Genomic DNA, 20433 nt, shown 5'->3' with positions numbered 1-20433 from the left:
TGTCTGCCTCTTGTTTCTGTGTGTCTCATGTATCCCTTGTATTTAAAACGTTCTCCCTCTGGTTTGTGCGCTCACCAATAACTCCCGCCTCTGCCCTCAACAGTGATGGTTCATTTGCATACGAGTCTGTTCCCTGGCAACCAAACACCAATCAGGCTGCAGGATCGCTCTCCGTAGTAACCACCGTCTGGGGTTTGAGCAACACGTCGCAGAGCCAGGTAACATGATGTCACAGGAGGCGGAGCACGTTGGCATGCACAGTCTTAGCCACTCCCCCCATTCAGGACCTGGCCAGCATTACTCTGATTAACCCTCTAGGCATCATCTTGCTTGCATCACGCACTCCTCCTCACTAGTAGGCCTGCTGTATCTGAAAACTGCACCATAAAACCTAATTTTCTCTATAATTTAATTACCTCTGAAATATCGCTCATCTGACATTCTCTCTTAGGAGGTCCTTGGGAATCCCATGGTGCCCAGCGGTGGCCCCACAGGAGGCGGAGTCATGCCGGGGCTGGCTGGCAATAATGGGGGAATGGGAAACCCTCAATACATTGGCCAGCAGGCATATTCTGAAGGTGGTGCTGGAAAGGCTTATCTGCAGCAGGGCATGTACGGACGTGGTGGATATCCAGGAGGGTCAGCATATACAAATAGGTAAAACAACCATTGTTTAGTGTTCTATATTTAGTGTTGCTGGCTATATGTATATTAAGCCTACAAAGCTATACTCCTTCCCTATTCTCTGCTTCTCCTGTAATGATTTCTTACCGATGGGCTCCCCACCTCTTGCAGACCCTACTCTTTATTATATACAGCAATAGAGGCCCAGGAGGAGGCTGTCAGTGTTTGCACAGATCTCAGAAAGGCATGTGCTTGCATCCTGTGCATTGGTTTTATGTGTTTTCAGTTATTTTTACTTCTGATCAGTCTGTAGCAAAGTACAGTTGTATTGTAATGGTGCAGAGTCTGTGTCATGTACAGAGTCCAATATTCCGTGCAGCGCGCTGGATAGAATTCTCTGTGTTGGGACAGGTATACTGCTCATGTACAGTAGCCATGTCTCTAGAAAGTGTGCTCAGATAAAGGAGATTATGATCTTGTTAGTGAGAGGTCTAAAATCAGATGGTCTGCAGCCACTGCCTGCACAGAGTGGAGGCAGACATTTTTTTTGGACTGAACCAATACATTGAGAATGCAGCCTGTTCAGCCACTGGTTCTTAATTGATTCCATTTTGTGGAAGTAATTGCAGGTACTTTAAAATTTTTCAGATCATCCATTAGTTCCTCTTTGCTAATGAAGCTACTAATGACAACATGTATGTGTGTAAGCTGTAACCTCCTTTTCTACTCCATGGATGTTTACACCATTTTTGTTACTGGCAGTTATCCCGGGGGCCCCACAGCTGGAGGTGGGATGGGCATGCCTCAACACTCTGGCCGCGGCCCGACAGACTTTACACAGGCGGCCGCCGCAGCTGCGGTGGCGGCAGCGACAGCAACAGCGACTGCAACGGCAACAGTGGCTGCACTGCAAGAGAAACAGAGCCAAGAAATGAACCAATATGGAGGGGTGAGTTGTGGGGCGGTTTGAGGACCCAACGTGCTCTCTAACAATTTTTGTATGTTCATATGAACGACAGGGAACTATGGGAAGATTTATTAAGTGGTGGTGTTGCCCATAGCGACCTTATTGGTTGCTATATACAACACCTCCAGTTGTCCTCTCTAGAAGGTTTGATAAATCTCCCTATGATTTTAATGGCCGTTTTCTTCTCTATGCAGGTGGGACCTTCTCATAATTTTGGTGGCCAATTCTTGCCTCACTCCGGGCCCCGAGGGCCATCCATTCAGGGTGGAATAAATTCCGGGGCCATGGGTTCAGTCATGGGTGCTGCAGGCATGGCTCAAATGGGGATGAACTCTGCAAGAGCACCGAGCATGAATCCGGTGTATACTGGACAAAGGATTCCGCCGCATGGATACCCCGGGCAGCTCCAAAGCCAGCAGATACAACGACAGGGAGTAAAAAGGACCTACTCCAATGAGGTGACGCTGGCTTCTGAGTTCTGCACCATCTGAATACCCATGGCGTGGACTTGTGCACAGATTTTATGGACAGAGTTGTATACATGCCATAATGTCTGTGTCGCAACCAAATTTCTGTGAGATCTTCCTGGTGCATTGTAGTGTGACTCATACTTTTTTATTTACGTGATCGTTTTGCAATATAAATATGATGAATGCACGGTCATGTGATAACTATGCAGTAACCGCTGAGGCACTCTACCTATAGATGAAATTAATAATAATGAGGTTCTGTTTGGTTACTTTGTCCACAGGGCTATGCACCTCAACAATACATACAAGGTGGCCAGTACCCACCCCACGCAGCACAGTATGCACCCTCTGCCCCTCAACAATCTGCCCCATCCCCATCCTATCCTGGGCACCGTGTGCAGCAGAACATCTCGCAGTACATACCCCAGGCGGGTCCTGGGGGACATTACTACAAGGTAAGTGATCTTCTAATATATACAACATCCTTACTCTTTATCCTGCTTGTGTGTCTTCCCACAGTCTTTTATCATTGTTTTTTTTTTTTTTTTGTTTCATAATAGAATACTTACAAATGAGCATATAATAGTGGCAATACACGTTTATTACACTGTGTACAAGGTGCTGCTCTTACCCTCTCCTGCAGTGAGAGAGAACTGTACCATGCGGGCTGGTTCTGCTTGGAGACTGCTTACATAGAGCAAGGGACTTGTGGTACAGAGAGCAGAGTTTTGCACAGCATCACTTACAACATGGCCAACAATCATTGGTACATCGGGAACACTGTATTACAGGGATGGTCAAAGACATATGACATATGCCAAGTCATGGGAAATAATGCACATTGTTATGTAGGACTTATATATTTTATTTAAACAAACATGAATGACCTCCTACTTTAGAGACTTGTAAATTTGGCTGGGAACTGTATTCTCTGGAGTGTTTCTATTGGATGGATTCTACCCTCCCCTGTTATGGCAGCTGCCAGCTACAAGTAGCGATGTAAAGGGTTGAGGTAGTTTGTATAGTTTCCCCGTGCTTCCGTGGGTTTCCTCCGGGTTCTGATTTTGTCCCACACTTCAAAAATGTACTGATTGGTTAATTGGATCCCAGCAAAAAATGGAAGGTAGGGAACATAGACTGTAAAGCTACACTGGGGCAGAGACAGGTGTGAATAGCGAAATATGGCCTGTAAAGCGCTGCGGCATATATGTGTGCGCTATATAAAATAACTGGTCAACAATAGAGGAGGGGCCAGCTTCTATTTGCTGTATCGGGGGTTGACGTCTTTCAGACATTTGGCTTGTGACTTCTACTTGGCTATTGGTTTTCTACGCTTGCATTTTGTAACTTAGATTGTGAGCTCCACTGGCTCACGGGCAGATGTAACTTTTTTTTCTGATTGCCCTGTACTGTCAGATATATAGGATAATAAAAATAGGTGTGCACAGAAGCCGCCACAGGGAGCGCCACTTCGGCACATCCCCCTGATTCATGGATTACCCAGTCCCCGCCTCCCTCCGGGACATATACACTACCGCTCAGGTGAGTAGTGTATGTCTCGGAGGGAGGTTGGAACAGGGAAGTCCATGACATGGTGGAGGGGGAAGTGCTGAAGCGGAACCCCCTGTGCCAGCTTCTGCGCACGCCTATGATGATAACCCATAATACAATCTCTCTGCAGATTGACACTAGTATTTAGCCTTATGTTTATAACCATTCATATGGTTACTCCTGCCATGTGAATACCAATGTGCAAAAAGAGAGCCCTCAAGGTAGAGCGTAGACCCAATTCAAGGACACAGGTGTTTCTTAGTGGACTATTGTCCTTGGGCATATAAAGAAGCAAGTCCTATAGCAAGGAGAATTGTGAGGGAAGTAAGCCTGGAAATTACCCCTGTAACCACACAGTGTTTTGCATCATTACCTGTTTGAGAAGGGTTGTTTCCTACCCTTGATAATTAATAGTAATAGCCGTTGTTTCGCGGATGAGATCTAATGAGGTTACAATAAATTGCATAAAGTACATTGCTCCGCATTTTTGATTGCATCTATGCTACTAAAGCACTGGATCAGCATGCATAGTTATACATAGCTATGTTACTTACTTTTTAATTGGCCTTTGTACAACTCCTAATACAGATGTGTCTCCTGCAGTCGTGTTACACAGCCCTTACAGTCGCTCCTAGTCCAGTGAGTGTTTACTCATGCCGAGCGTCTCGTCGCTATGCTGCATGTGTATGTTCTGTGTGCGAGTGCCGCTGTATCTGTATAGGAAATGCTACGTTACAGTGTCAGCAGCTGGACTCCACACCACGTTCCGCTGTGAAGACTCTACAGACTGGGCCGCACACAGAACATACACATGCCGCATATCGTTTTACTCAGCAAAGTCTGCATCGCATTGCGAACGAGACTCATTTGACTCATGTGCCCTGTGTAACGCACAGAGAATAGATAAAGGACATCTGCATATACAATCTTTCTGTACAAGTGCTCTCTATAATATTGATAGAAGGGGGGCTGGGAGCTTGTCACAGATGATTAGCTGTCTAACCCCGAGTACAGGGAGGTCTCTGACCACAATGATCTTCTCCTAATCAGGAGGAAGACTGTAGCAGTGAGCTAGTACTGTACTGTACTACCTAGATCCATCTGAACATTATTGAACGCTTATTGCTGGGAGAAGTGTGTGTGTGTGTGTGTGTTTGTGTAAACATTTGTAAGATTGGGCCCTTGCTTGGTTCTGATGTTTTGCAGTAGCAGAGTACAGAGGAACAAGTGAAAATACACAGTTGCCTCTGCTTATTATTATTTATTATTACCTTTTTCTCCCTTCAAGTGATGTGTTGTGTGCGTTCTGTTCAGTCACTTTCCACCACTACCGTGTCTGTCTCTGTATTGCTGGCCTATTCCTACTCCTCTGCGAGGCACTGTCTCACTCCCAATACCTAATATTGTTTCTCTTCAGCTCACGGATCAATACAACGGGCAGAGCAATAACTTCAATGGGGGAAACTTCACGTATAATCAGACGATGAGTGGGGTGAGAAAGTACCTATCGTTATTTATGGGGGGGTTGTTTGCTTGGGTTTCTTTTTTACATCTGTGAAAAACCTGGTACTATGGGCCTAATTCAGAGATTCACATAAATATCCCATGTTTAAGGATCTGCAGTTGTGCAGGAGCAGCACTGCTCGGATGGGTACGGGATGCCGGCGCCCTGGTCAAAATCCCAATGCCGGCATCTCGACAGGGTTAGGATACTGACACCTGTCGGTAGGTATTCTAACCCTTCTCCTACCCCCTAACCCTCCCTCCCCAGTGCCTAAACCTCTAACCCTCCCCCTAACCCCGCTACTTGCCTTCGGGATGCCGGTGCTGGTATTCTCAGCGCCGGCAGCTCATGTGCCGGGATATTGACCAGATATCGCACTGCACATGTACAGATCTGTTTCTCTGATGTTGGTCGCAGTGCCCCAAAAGCTGCAGCATGATGGACATCCTGCTGGGGTTTGGGGGTGGTAATGGGGAGGGTGTCTAACCCATTTTCTGGCTGTGTCGAAGCCAATGGCTGCCTCCTTGCACGCAGCTTCATTGTCCCCGTCAGCGTGATTTACCCGGATATCCTGAGTAACCTGGGAGTTAGTGAGAGATCGGCTGGTCACCCAGTTGATCGGATGCTGCCTCTTCTGACGCAGCAGCGGATCAGAGAAGCTGGCAGTGGGCGTCCTTAAGATGCCTTCTGCTGCTTTTGCATAATTTTGCGCAGCGGCTGTGCTATAGTGTCCATCTCTGAATCAGCCCCTATATTGTGTACTGGATCAGTGGGTTTTACTGTGGAGGTGTTAACATTAAAAAATAATGTCATCTATTATATCTTTATTTTTACATTTGCAGCCAGGACGCTCCATGCCTGGGTATCCCAGCTCGCCCTTGCCAGGGAACCCCACCCCACCCATGACTCCTGGAAGCAGCGCTCCACCGTACTTGTCACCTGGCCAAGATGTCAAGTCCCCTTTCCTGCCCGATGTCAAACCTCCGCACAACTCCTTGCACCAGTCGCCCACAGGTGGGTTTGAGATGTATTTGCCCAGGGGTTTAGTTGGTATGGATGATGAAGGGCTGCCCTTGTTGCCAGCTGTATTAGACAGCTGAACAAAGTGCTCGTTGCCATTTGGGGCTTTATTGAGGGCAAATAACGCCTTCCACCGCTCACTCATCAACACCTACAGTAGTTATTACCCCTCTACATTGTCAGTTGTACCCCGCACCTATTAGACTGTAAGCTCATTTGTGTGCCTTCTGTTTCATGCCATTGTGTGTTATTTATGTGGCTTATGATCACCCCCCCCCTGGTGTTCAGCGGTACTTAATATGTTGGAGCTTTATACATGATGGCTGCAGGAATTTAGCACCAGTGATATTGCAATGAGGTGGTAAAATCGAGTAACGTTGCTCTGAATGTATTCCCTTAGGTGGTTCCAATGACGAGCTGCGCCTGACCTTCCCTGTGCGAGATGGGATTGTGCTAGAACCTTTCAGATTGCAGCATAACCTGGCAGTCAGTAACCACGTGTACCACCTGCGGGAGTCTGTGTACAAGACGCTCATGATGAGGTACGTCCAAGCAGCGATCTTCTCACGTGGACTGGTAATGTGAAAGAGTCTGCTCTCAATGGCTGTGTGCACCCGGTGTTGCTATTCCTGTGTTAGTGTTAAACTTTTTTCCCTTGACCTCAGGCCTGACCTCGAGCTGCAGTTTAAATGTTATCACCACGAGGATCGACAGATGAACACAAACTGGCCGTGCTCTGTCCAGGTCAGCGTGAACTCCACACCTCTGATCATCGAGCGTGGTGACAACAAGACCTCCCACAAGCCTCTCTACCTGAAACACGTGTGTCAGCCAGGCCGGAACAGCATCCAGATCACCGTCAGTGCCTGCTGCTGTGTGAGTACAGTAAGGGCCTTCGGTGGGAAGGGAAGAGGGAGCAGAGCCCTGCTATGGGATAATGTAATGGCTGAGCGAGGAGGGTCTCCAGTCTACTGAGAGGGAACAGTCTTCTTTACTCAGGATGTATTATAAAGTCTTATTCTCTATATAAAAAAAAAAAAAAACTCCACTGCGGCAGGAACTACAAAAGGTTGCAGAACTCTGGTGTGACTAAATGGGAGTGGTAACCAAACCAGCACACCAACCTATATGTTGAAAGAAAATTTAATGTAGATCCTTAATCCCCACACAATGTGGTGTCAGCCCTGTTGTGGGTGGAGTCAGCATCCTCCTTATCGGTTTGCCAGGATCCAGTGACTGGTCTACTGCTTGACTAATTTATAATGAGGCCTGACTAATATTCATAGGCTACTTTTACTTCCAGCGACTTTTGAGGCTACGTCCTGTTTGCAGCTCACAAAATGAATGGCTCCATTTTCTATTTGTGGCAGGTTCTATTTAGCGGAAAATAAATGTAAGATCTTACATAAGGTGCGCACTAGGATTTTACTACACATTGGACATCTATTAGTTGCCGACTAGTTATTCCTGCTGTTTATCCTCCCACCCCTGCCGCCTCCTACCATTTCATGTAACACTTGACTACATATAGAGCTGCCAGAAGTTTACTGTGACCGCTTACTTAGAGGACCTACCGATCATTGTATATAGGGGAAAAAGGGGGCAATAAAATCCAACAGCTCTGGCGCCCCCTGGTGCTTTTTCCAAATAGTACAGGGTGCTGGATTATTGCTGAAACCAGAGGACTAACAAAGCTGTGTGTTCTGCACTTCGTATTTGTTCTAATAATTCATGTGTGTGTGATGGTTTCTGTCTGGAATACTAGGGATTGTGTCATTGCCCTAATGCAGCCACTGAAGTGTTGCAGAAAAATGTATGGCAAAGATTGGGTGGAGTAATATCAGGCCATATATGAGCGGGAATTGCACTCTGGTTAGAATTTCACCAGAGTTCCATGATTGGGCAATGATGCTGCGTTGGACTGTAAGTGTAGCGGCTTCATGATGAGAGGGTTACACTTGGAGATAATTGCCTCCGATTTAATCGGGACGAAAGGACAATCTGCCGGCAACACACACTCCTGGTGTCTCATTTGCCCACTCCCGCTACTAAAGTATAATTTTGGGAGAAACTTAAGTTTTCCTGGTTTCTTCCTAATCCATTGGTTCCCCGCTATGTCTGTAGCGTTAGTCATAACGCTCCTACTGACATTTGCTAGTTTCAGGCTGGCAGCTTCTGTCTGTCTACCCCTCCCCCAGTCACCTCCTCATTCGCTGCATTGGGGAAACGGTTTGATAATACTGCTGCCTGTTTGTAACAAGTGAGCGTCTGTAGAAGCTAGAGGAGAACATGGCTGACCCAGTACATACACTGGGGACCTATAGAACAGGAGGAACATTCCAATTCGTAGTATAACGTTTATTGAACGCTTTCCTTAAGTGTATGACGTGTACATGTGTCTTAATGTCAAAACTCTAATTTAAGCGTGTGTTGTAACACATCTGGCCACCATCCAAAAATAGTTCTGATTTTTATTTATTTATTACATGTGGCAGCTCATAGCCTTTATAATGATGGGGCTGTCTGTGCTTCAGCGTCTGCCAGGTCCCCACCGCACATGAGCAATGGATCGGGCAGGCGTGGGGACCCAGCACATGTGCACAAACACTGGCAGACAGGCGCACAGATTCCTCGCCAGGTAGTGCCAACGTAAAGGCAGGGAGTGGCTTCCCACTACAAGCACGCTCTCTAATCGCGTTCCTGGGAGAACGCGGTCCCTGGGAGACAAAGCATCTCCTCCTGGCACTGCCTGTCCTGTGTGTGATTAGTTGGTGCTTCCCATGGGAAGTCACTGCCAGTGCATGGACTCCAACTGGCTGACTGGAGGTGGCAAATTTTACTAAGAAAGGGGGTGGGAGATGCAGCACTACAGCCCCTAGGTAAAATCCGGCACTGCAACCTGGCTATCTCAGTGCAGTAAGCACCAAATCGAGAGTCCTGGTAACTGTACAAAGCTGATCTTAGAACATGCCTGTACTTAATGTAATAGAGAGCATGCAAGGTGCATGGTATTAACAGAACACTGTCTATTTCCATTACAGTCTCACCTGTTTGTGCTGCAATTGGTTCACCGACCATCTGTAAGATCTGTCCTGCAGGGCCTGATAAAGAAGAGGCTGCTCCCTGCAGAGCATTGCATCACAAAAAGTAAGATCCTGGCTCCGGGGCCACAGCTGTTTTCCCACTCCTTGCTTTTCTGCCTCCACGGCCGGCGCTGTACGTTCCTCTCCCACTTATTCTTCATCCTTTTCTCTTCTCCTTTTTCCTCTGTGTCACACTCCATTTGTTCACCCTCTCTTCGTTGATTTCATCCCCAGTTAAACGAAATTTCAGCAGCGGCAGTATCCCTGGGACACCCGGTCCTAATGGGGAGGATGGGGTGGAACAGACGGCTATTAAGGTGTCTCTAAAATGTCCAATCACCTTCAGGAGAATTCAGCTTCCTGCCAGGGGCCACGATTGTCGTCACATCCAGGTATTTGGGATGCAGAATCTTTTTCTCCATATATTTTCCCTGATCTTCCATCACTTTGTCCTCTTTATGGCACAGTCTTCATCTCTGCTGTGTTTTCTGCAGAGTATATCCTGTTCTTAGTCTATATTTTCCCTTACGTGTTCCTCTTCCTCCTCAGTGTTTTGACCTGGAATCCTACCTGCAGCTGAACTGCGAGCGAGGGACCTGGAGATGCCCCGTGTGCAAGTAGGTGTCATGTCCCCATGTCCCTGTTCTCCCACCTTTTGCTGCTGCTGAGTATGAAACTCTGTGTTAGACATGAAAGTTTTCCTGTGCAATAATGCACTTTTCAATTAAAAAAATAAAACGCTGTTTAAATTACATCTCTTACCAAAGATAGCCGTAGATCCACCATCTATTCTAACCAAAGGACTTATTGGAAAGTGAGCTGCTTTAGTTCTGCTCATATTTAAAGTCCACGACCCCTTTAACGGTTTATTTACTCAATAAAACCATGTAATTAGGACACCTGCTGTAACTCCTAGCAGCCCGCTAGCTTGTAGAGTATTAATTACTGTAAGCTGGGTTCCATTAGGCAGCTTTAGACTGCTGATAGCTTCAATGTGATTAGTTGCTATGTGTTACAGCATGTGGTTGCTTTTTGCACCATATCTAAATAATCCCTTTTAGTCTATTTTTCCCGCAAGGATTATTAATGTGTCAGCTATTTTAAGACTTTATCGCTAAGTATATAGGAATGTGCCCCAACCTTACAAGGACATTGGGCTTCATTCAGAGGCAGCCGTACGGTCTACGACCGCATGGCCGCCTCGATGTTTGTTCAGTGCGCATGTGCACGAGGGAGCCGGCTCCTTCGTGCGCATGCGTGAGACCCGCTACGACAGCGCCGGTCGTAGCGGGTCTCTTTCCAAACGGGGCGAGCTGTCGATGTTGATTGACAGCTCGCCCCGTTTGGAAGGCGGGCCGGGGAAGTGGCAGCCCAAACGGAGGCGTTCCCATGGGAACGCCTGCCGTTTGGGGGAGGCCCCACTGACATCACTAGTGACAGAGCCAGAAGCTCTCCGGGGCTTATGACCATCGCGACCATCACAGCCACAGCCTAACAACCGAAACAGAGGCGGCCGGTCAGGATGCAAGCGGCCGCCCAGTTTCTGAGCGACCGCTTGCATCCTCCGACCGCCTCTGAATGAGGGCCATTATGATAGAGTTCGGTGATCAGAGGCTGCAGGATGCATTATTCCTTATAATACACTTTCCTAATTTCATCAAAACTTAACGTTTAGTTAGATGTGTAGGAGTGTAAACGTATGATATATAAAGCTGCTCATTATAAAGGATACAGAGGTGTATTTGTTTCATACATGCAGTACATTCCTACAGACACTAGATGGTGCCACAGATATCCAGATAAAATACATATTTCCCAGCCAACCAAACCTTTATTTGTTATCACTCTCAATGTGTTCTTTTAGTGATTGTTCACTGGTTCCTTAAGGTGCCCATCCACTAGACTATTAAGTTGAACGATAACGATATCGTTCATAAATAGTTTGCAAAAATGTCTAAAACTACCAGCGATGTGCGCTCCCGCTGGTCATTTAGACATCTATCATCGGGCAAACATGCTGGACAACCTGACGATAACGTCAGGTTCAGCATGTTTGCAGATGATTGATGAGCCTGCACTGAACGACTGCTCGTTCAGTGTAGGCACATCAGACTGACAAACGACTGCACAATTACAATGTCGTAATTGTGCAGTCTTTTGCCTATCTTCTAGTGGATGGGCACCTTTTTAAGTTTTTGTATTTGAATTCCAATGAATAACAAAATATTCTCTTTAACATGTGGAATCGTAGTGCTTTGGCTAGATCTGAATAACGAGGAACAGAGGAGCCCATTTATCAACCGGTTTTATCAGACATAATGAGTTTTAAAACTCATTGCATGTGGTAAATGATGCTCCAGCCAATCCGCTTCCAATTGTCATTTTTCAAACAGATGACAGATATGGTGCTCCAGCCAATCAGCTCCTATCATACACAACGAATTTTAAAACTTATCTGATAAAACTCGTTGATAAATGGGCCCCAGAGTGTAACCGCTAAAGCTTTTTGATTATACACCTAAACTTTACATTCACAAATACATTTTATTTTTAGTTTTCCAAAAAAAGCTCGGCTTCTACCAGGAAACATTGTCCTTCAATAATGTATCTTTCATGTAATTAAAGTTAGTCTCCTATGTAGGTGTTCCGTGTCAGGTAGTAAGATGATTGCTGAGCTAAACGTCCCATAGTATTGTATGGCCACCCCTCTCCTGGATAATCTGATTTTTATTTTTGACCTTTTGCAGTAAAACCGCCCTGTTGGAAGGGTTAGAAGTTGACCAGTACATGCTGGGAACTCTGCTGTATATCCAGAAGTGAGTACTATGTAATAGCGCTAGGCTGTATATGTGTAATATGTGCTAATTCTATTTGTATGGTGTTTGTGTATGATCTGTATCTTACTGAACCTGTTGTATCCAAAATAAATTGTCAGTCTGTAAGGGCCTCTAGGGACAGGCACAAAAACCGTCTGTTGCATCTACAGTATGTACATAGGATTGGGTGCAAGTTTTTATTTAAAAGTAAATATGACACCACAGAGAGCTCTGACATCTGTCAGACAAGAAGACGTTACTAGAAATGGACGCACTGAGTACTAATGCACACCAAAGCATAACCAAGGTATATGTAGTACCTGTTTGGTTTGTATAGCGCTCTGCAGTTTGCTGGAGCAAATGATTGTGGTCAGTAGTGTGCGCACATGCAATGAATGACCTCTACTCTCTACCCAGCTCTTTGCAAATGAGTGGCACTAAATAAAGGATAAGAATCAGAAGCCTGCGTTAACCTGCAATTGCCTAAAAATAGATTGCGCCATGTAAATGATACGATTAATATGGGACATCCACTGTCAAACATCATAATGTGGAGTAAAGCTACTCCATGTAATATGTCTGAGGCCTGGGGGATGCTGTGTTGTGTGTCGAGTGTCGATTATTTATAAGATCATGATTAATGCTAATCTACTCACTTTACTACTAAATGGGCAGTAGTTCTCCTGCTTCACATCATGCGCTAGGGCAGAGACGATTTAAGAGAGGCCTGTGTGCAAGCTCCGTGCGGGCACTCCTGCTCTCTGCCAGCGCAGGTGACTCTGGCTTTGTGCAAAAGTCCATAGCGCATATGCAGGTCTCCGAGAACATGGCGCCCATGCCACGATCTTGGAGACTAATCTATTGCTCATGCGCAAAACACTGGGAAAATGGCCGCCATGCCATTTTTCCCACTGATTTCTGCTGTACTGCAGTGCCGACCATCGCGGGACTCTGGAGTGGTAAGTATAATTATGGGTGCAGGGTGTGCGGTTTGGGCTGCCCTGGACCCAGGGGAACGTGTGCACCACACTTATTATAAATACACCAATGCACAAGAGACTTTCAGAGAATATGGCCAATTAGAATTGGGCAACCTCTGAAAGAAAATGCTACAACAAATCAAAACTGCGGAGTAATTCTACTTTAAAATCTGTGTTGTGCTAAGCTTAATATATACATTTGTAGATGTTTCACAATATCTGACTGTATTAGATCTATAATGTAATGTGTGATCTAGATTACAAAAAATACTCAATTTCATTTGGTACAGTTACATGTATTCTACAGGTTAATATTTATAACTGAATTATTCATTATGGTTCCACTTCTTGTCTTATGTTGCCGCCCAGCTCTGATTATGAAGAGATTACTATTGATCCTTCGTGTTGCTGGAAACCAGTTCCGGTGAAGCCAGACACCCACATAAAGGAAGAGTCGGATGGGCCGGTTCTCAAGCGCTGTCGAAGTCTGAGCCCGGCCCACATGGTGATGCCGAATGTCATGGAAATGATAGCTGCACTAGGCCCGAGTTCTTCCCCCTTCAATAGTATGCAGTCAGGAGGCGGCGTCAGACCAGACTACAGTGGCCAACAGGGTGGGTAATAAATGCTACTAATGCTGCGGCATAATACATTAATAACAATACTAATAAGTTATATAATGCAATAATACAATCCAGAGATTTAACACGACTAATCAATATTTTCTCATTTTGTCATAACTGGATTAGTTTGGATTGTTTTCTGGATTCTTTTATGTTTTTACATTTCCTATCACTTTATTCATTATCTTTGTTTTTTTTTTTCCTTTTAAGTGGCTCTAAATTAGCTGGATGAGTGTATTGTATAGTAGGAACTCATGAGCTGGAGGATAATGTGTTACTCTTTTAATTACACTATGGGGTATATTTACTAAAGGTCAATCTTGATCGATTTAAAGTCTATCAACATCTATGTTATGTTTATGGGGCAAAATCACACATTTACCAATACTTAAAAAACCAAATAAAAAAATTGTCAGTAAATGTGTGATTTAGCTCTAGAAACACAACATCGATGTTAATTGATTTTTAAATCTGTTAAAATCGACCTTAAATATATCCCTATGTGTAGCTACACGATTGGTTTCTTTTCTTGTGTTTTTTTTTTTTTGCATTCATTTTTGTTTAGACTTTTTGTATTATTCGTACAAGTATTTAGCTGGCAGTCCCCAAATAACATTCTCTGCATAGATCTATATTCCAGATTAAACAATCTTTTCATAGACTGGTATTCTATTAATTGGAACCAGCGGCCCCTCACAAGTCTTGTATACCCCTTCCTGTACTGTACTATGGCTCGGCTTTTTGTGACTAAATATATCTTTCTTTTAAGAAACATGTGTAGTTTAAAGTTCTTTAAACATGAGGCACCACTCGTTTATACCGTGCCTTTTCTATTTTAGGAAGAATTACGTAATAAATATAGCGCAGGACAGTGATGATCTGGTCTGCGTAGAATAAAATGGTCTCCGCAGACCAGAACATCGCTGTTATCCCAAACGTGCCTGGTTTACTGAATTTCGTTGGAATACATGCACTTTTTTATTTATTTATTTTTTTAAATACCGTTCTTAAATATATATCCACTGGAAAAAACCCAGAAATTAAGGACAGAGGGTAAAAATGACTTTTGACCTGCATGAAAAAGGAATTGTATTGTGCATTTGGTCAATTTTTGAAAATGCTGATGAAAATAGGGACATTTTAAGGGGTTCGAGACAAGGATATTAAACCTGATTCTATCCCTTGTAATAAGGGACAGCTGCCAATTGTATTATAGCAGGTGCCACTGGCTTTATTTGTGTTATTTGGACATATTGTAAGCAAAATATCTGTTTACCTATTCTGGTCATAAGTAGTCGGCCTCTTCTGGGGATATCGGATATCGGTTATCAGCAGCTGTTACTCTTAATAGCAGTGTAAGGCAGGTAACATTGGAAGCTGACCCCTGCCCCCTCACCTGGTGACTCTTCATTCAGTTTATTTCTAGCACAGAAAAGACGTAAAACGAGAGAAGTGAACTTAATGTTTCAGATTACCGCTAGTAGAGTATGGGGCACAGGTGATACACAGGTACCCAATAATCAGGCTGTAATTTACTCCCGTTTTAGGTCCAGCTTTCCAGAATCCTGGTGCGTTTTCTGAAGGCGGATTCCCTTCCTCCAACCCCAGCACCCCCACAATGAATGACTTCACCCCCAATGGTCCTCCGCCCATCTCCTATCAGTCTGACATTCCAAGCTCAATGATGAGCCAAGAGAAGACTGGAGGCCCCCCAATGACTGGACAGGTGAAGTACTAGGAGTAAATGGTTGCAGCTTACTGTGTGTTTGCTATGCATTGTTTTGTCGCTTTGGTTGGGGGTCTGATTTATTTTCTACTTATTTATCCTGGTGATTTAAATTAAAAAAACAAATAAAGGAGAATGTTGGAAAATGGAGGCAAGTGGTTTGTAGCGGGTAATTTCTACATTCTCGCTGCTAAATTCTAAGACTGCTTATTATTAAAGTGCTTCTCCACCGATAATATGAGCAGACAAATTTAGTGTGTTGTTCTCAATTGTAAAGCGCAACGAAATGTTGCTGTTGCTATATAAGTAAATATTAATAAAAATATTTTCAAGGGCTCTGTCTGATCAGTTGTGTGAGAATTTTTACCACAGTCCTCTGGTATTTTCTTGCCCCGGTACTGTTAATGCATAACTCTATCTGGGAAATTTATAGTTGTCTGACTGTTCCACCCTATAAGGTAAATCCCCTATTTTAAATTCTTCTATGTTTATATACAACAAAAATGGGGCGTATTCAAGTAGCCATTAGGGTTGACCGTCATGAGGGGTGTGCAAAAGTGGGTGCCTGGAGTTCCCCCCTGCCACTTAGAAAGGCACGTGAAGGAGGACATACCTAGCTCTCGTCTTCCTGCTCCCTGTGATGTCATGATGACACGTGCGACAGGGGTGAGGAGTGCTGGTCCAGGCTGCCTGCGTCGTTATCACCTTACGTTTCATGTCTGTCCCATCGCTTACTGCGCCGCTTTTACAGATTAGGTTTCATGCTGCAATTTTATTAAAATTATTTATTCAGTTATGTTCAACTTCTATGTATGGAATCTGTACTTGTTTTTATGGTATTTATCATTGTCCCTGTGCAGCTCATACGTACAGTTGTCCCATGCATTGTGTGACTACAGTATTCTTTATTGGTACTTGTGTAGAATTTGTGGCACCAGGCTCATATATGGTGGTGATCTGGGGTTTGAGGGAAGGTAACTGTCAATCCCTTGCAGCTCTCTGTAAATCAAGTTTTGTCCCTAAGCGATCAGATCACAAATGCTGTCATTCATTTAAGGTCCGACACGAACATGGTAACTTTTATTTGCAGCACACATTTTGTCTGTGCTGCATACAGTACATTCCATCCATCTGAGGTACTGTATGGATCTCTCAAAGCGCCATCTGGTGGCAGAAAAATGTATTGCTGGGAATATCTGGATGATTTCGCTAATCTGTCGTTTTAGCATGTTTCCCAAAGCGTAATACAGTGTTATAAGGAAATTTGCTTTGTATTATTTTTTGGAAGCTGTGGGGGCGAAATTTGTTTAAAGTGACCAACCACGGTAGTTCAAGTATTATTTTAGTGTAAGCTTCCTGCTACTACAGCATTTAGTTTTTCTTATCCCTGAAAAATACCCATAGGTAATGTCCCTTTCTATGTGAGGAGGACTTGGTAACATCCCTGACTTGGTAGTCTCCTTTATTACAAACTGTCTATAAACTGAGCTTTAGTGGTCAGCCGAAATCTCTGGGTGAAGCTGGCAGCTTTGCTGATTGACCAGTCTGAAGCTGGTTCCGGGCACAGTGATTTCTCTATGTTGCCAAATCAAAGCCATGAATATCCGACCTTCATTATACTTGTCTGGTCTGACAGTACAAGTAACTGGCTGGTGTACCTGCACCAACTAGCCGAGGCTCCGAATAAAGGATTCATTATTTTGTGTGTGTTTAGTGATTGAGCCCCTGTACAGGGTATCTGGACTCATTGCTGCTGAGAGTCGTGTTGATCTTGATTTGCTTCTGTGTAGATAGACAACTGAGTGTCTGCATAGTAAGATCTGTGTATTTGTTAGAGCAGAAAGGAATAGGCATATACTCGTGCCTTTTACAGGAGCTATTAAAGTGTACTCACTACCTACAGATGTTACCTCACCTGTCTTTGCTGCAGTCGCGCCAAACAGCCCCTCACTGCGCGCCTCGTCCCATGAGACCGTGCCGGGCATCTGTTTGTTTTTTTTGCCAAAAATGAATCTAAGTCGAAGCGCAACGTGCACCAGGAGACTGCCGATTACTTTGATATGTGGCACTGGTATATCTGTGTGCGACTGAGTCTCTCAATCAACATGCCAAGTGCTACAGTTTAGCGGCCACAGCTTTTTTTTCCACGCCAAGTTCCATTTACAGTCTCCGTCGCACAAAGATATACAAGTGCTGCATATCAAGTTAGCACAGTCTCCTGGTGCGTCCTAGTCGCATCGGCGCAAGCAGAGTTGCATGGGACCTGAGGCTCATTCACGCCAGGCGCTGCATGACATATTGAGGCTAGATGATCAAGGACACATCTGTACGAGCAGGCAGCTAATTTGTAGGATGAGTCATTATTTATGAGAATGTAACTTAATTATTTACCAAGGTTCAGTGAGGTCACAAAGTACCTGACATGTCGTCACTGGTTCCTAGTAAATTGATCATTTTAATGAATACACTGTTCAAGCCCACAGAACCCAAATGCTAACTGTCGGTCATTCAGCAAACAATGCTATGGTTCATATATAGATGACTTTTGTACTGAGTACAAGGAACGTTTGGTTTGGCTATCCCATTACTATAACTGTGCCTTAGACATGTTCCACATCATGTAATTACAGGTTCCTTCAACTGGAAGGATTGAGGCATCACACAATCCCTCTCAGTCACTTCATACCTCCAACCTCAGCAGCCAGTCACCACAGCAGCTTCACCATCGGAATCAACCACGGCAAACGTTGGCTCAGCCCGGAAGTGACCTGGCATTCAACCATTCAGTGTCAATGCCAGCTGCTGGCGATGTAACAGAACCCTCACTTGATGTAAGAGATTTCCACCCTCGCTCTCTTTTCTGTTGCCTCTGTCCTGTCGACCTTCATTATCTTTATTTTAATTTTTTTTTTTTTTTTTTTACATTGTCTGATTGTTCTTTCTGTATTCCAGCTTCTCCCTGAACTGACAAACCCGGATGAGCTGCTCTCTTACCTTGGACCGCCGGACCTTCCAAGCAGTGGCAATGACGACCTTCTGTCCCTCTTCGAGAATAACTGATGGTCCTTCCACGTCATTATATACATTTTTATGTTTTCTCCATACCCAATTTATACCAGAGGGGATGATGGGAGGGCTGCAGAACACAAGACCCAATCTGGATATGGCCTGATTTGCCTCCATAGATGGATACAGACTATTTCAGATCATTGCACTATTTGAAACCTGCAGTGCTGCTCCATCAGCCTTGGAGGGTGTCTCCCGTAGACTATTTCCCACAATACACATTATTTTACAAAAGTCCAATATGTATAGTTGACTACTCTTAAAGGGAGATCTGCAGATTTCATCACTTTAAGAAACCAGCAATGTTTCTCCAGTTTATACCTACTGGGTCAGGTGAAGGTGCCCCGTGCGGTCCCGCAGCCTCTGCCGACTTGTCTGTGTCCCCCTTTTAAACATTCTTAGCCACTAAGTACCAGCCTGCGGGTTGCAGGGTTGTTGCGCTCTTTTATTATTCGGGGACCTCTGTCACAGGACGCTAAGAGCACAAAGCAGGCGTGTGTAATCCTACACACTTTCCTTTTTATTTGTAATGTAAAAATACATACATTGTTTGTGTGTGTGTATAAATGTATATTATTGCTGGTCCATTATTCATAACTCATTCCTTTGTGGGGTGGGAGGGTGGTTTGGTTATAATGGATACCGCAGGATTCTTGGGTAACAGTTGATTGTAGCTCCCACAACTTCTGCCGGAGTCTGCGGTAACGTTGCAACATATAACTATAATACAGAGGTTTCGCTCTGTAGTGCTGTGTCCTTGTCGCTGTATGTTTTCTTTTCTAATATAAAAGCTTCAATACCCCAGGCAGCATCACCTACTGTACATGCAATAAAACGGGGGACTGCAGCCTTGAAATATCTACGTTATTCGCTCTGCAGCAGAGTGGCAATCTGTATGCAGTATATTAATATATATTTATATATATATATATATATATATATGTGTGTTTTGTGTGATATCACATGACGGAGGGAAGGGTACAGCATGTAACTGAATATCTTAAGTTCAAATGTTATCTACACACCGTGGCGGCAGCCATTTTGATAGTGATTCCACTAATTCCTAGTGAAATTAATAAGGCATGAGGCACAGGGTGTCTATTCCTTCTGTGGCTCCTCATGAGGGATATCACTGAGGCATGAAGCACAGGGATTGATCCTCAATGATTTGAACAGGTTTCTTGTGAATTTATGGGCTGGGTCCTAGTGCATATTGGGCCAACCCACAAAATGGCTGCTCCACTGGGTTTAGGAGACAGGTGCACTTTAAGTCACAGAAGGGCAGTGACTATTTTTAACCCAGGTTTTTATTATTTTATTTGTACCTGGTGTAGGACATTACGCGATGCTGTAAAGACACACACCAATCAGTCATAGTAGTTTTTATTTATTTTTTTATTTTATAACTTTTTTGTTTCTGGTTTTAAAGAAAAAAAATTGTCCTCAAAAAGGCATTGTCTTTTTAAATAAGCCATGATGGAGTTTTGCGTGAGGTGTGGCGCCAGTTGTAAAATGAAGTCCCCACCCTTGCTCCTCAACAACCGAAGTACAAATACATTGCAAGCCAAATATAATTTAACTCTTTCCAGACACAAGCAAACAGGCCAGGGAAGGGATGGGGGGGGAGGGGAAATCACGCTGGTGAGGGGTGGTTAAATGTCGGGTTTCTATTTACATATCTAGGGTTTGTGCTATGTGCTGGAAATTATGTGCGTTTTGCAGAAATAAAAATATATATATTGAAATTGTTTCATTTTTTTGGAGTTTTATTTTTTTAAATGTTGATTGATGCCGCTGATCTTGTGACCGTCCCCAGAACTTGACGTTCTTTACAACTGGGGACTAGGCTGTCCTAAAATGGACCTTACTAAGCACTTGAGACAGGGAATAGGCCTTCATCTGTCCCTCACCACCAACCTTAATATCGCCCAACTCCAACAGCCTTTTATTTTACATATACCACAACTTTAATGGGGACCACTAATCACCCGAAAGAGGTCCTG

General features: G+C 44.3%; 1 protein-coding gene across 5 annotated transcripts in view; it reads left to right on the top strand.

Annotated features, from left to right (window-relative positions):
* ZMIZ2 (zinc finger MIZ-type containing 2) overlaps window positions 1-20178 on the top strand; it is a 45398-nt gene extending 25220 nt beyond the window's left edge. For all 5 annotated transcript variants that reach the window (XM_088443336.1, XM_088443333.1, XM_088443335.1 and 2 more), the window contains exons 3-19: window positions 104-218; window positions 452-657; window positions 1387-1573; window positions 1786-2049; window positions 2343-2516; window positions 5030-5104; window positions 5959-6130; window positions 6537-6678; window positions 6802-7012; window positions 9178-9283; window positions 9454-9611; window positions 9769-9836; window positions 11967-12035; window positions 13385-13629; window positions 15186-15364; window positions 17995-18195; window positions 18317-20178. In XM_088443336.1, the coding sequence (XP_088299462.1) occupies window positions 104-218; window positions 452-657; window positions 1387-1573; window positions 1786-2049; window positions 2343-2516; window positions 5030-5104; window positions 5959-6130; window positions 6537-6678; window positions 6802-7012; window positions 9178-9283; window positions 9454-9611; window positions 9769-9836; window positions 11967-12035; window positions 13385-13629; window positions 15186-15364; window positions 17995-18195; window positions 18317-18424 (2680 nt within the window). In that variant the 3' untranslated portion in view covers window positions 18425-20178. The remainder of the gene's footprint in view (window positions 1-103; window positions 219-451; window positions 658-1386; window positions 1574-1785; window positions 2050-2342; window positions 2517-5029; window positions 5105-5958; window positions 6131-6536; window positions 6679-6801; window positions 7013-9177; window positions 9284-9453; window positions 9612-9768; window positions 9837-11966; window positions 12036-13384; window positions 13630-15185; window positions 15365-17994; window positions 18196-18316) is intronic.
* Window positions 20179-20433: the final 255 nt, after the last annotated feature.

The sequence above is a fragment of the Taudactylus pleione genome, unplaced genomic scaffold, assembly GCF_031769625.1.
Source record: "Taudactylus pleione unplaced genomic scaffold, aTauple2 ptg000329l, whole genome shotgun sequence".
Taxonomy (NCBI): domain Eukaryota; kingdom Metazoa; phylum Chordata; class Amphibia; order Anura; family Myobatrachidae; genus Taudactylus; species Taudactylus pleione.
Note: the sequence above shows the minus strand (reverse complement) of the source record. Positions and strands in the feature narration are given on the sequence as shown.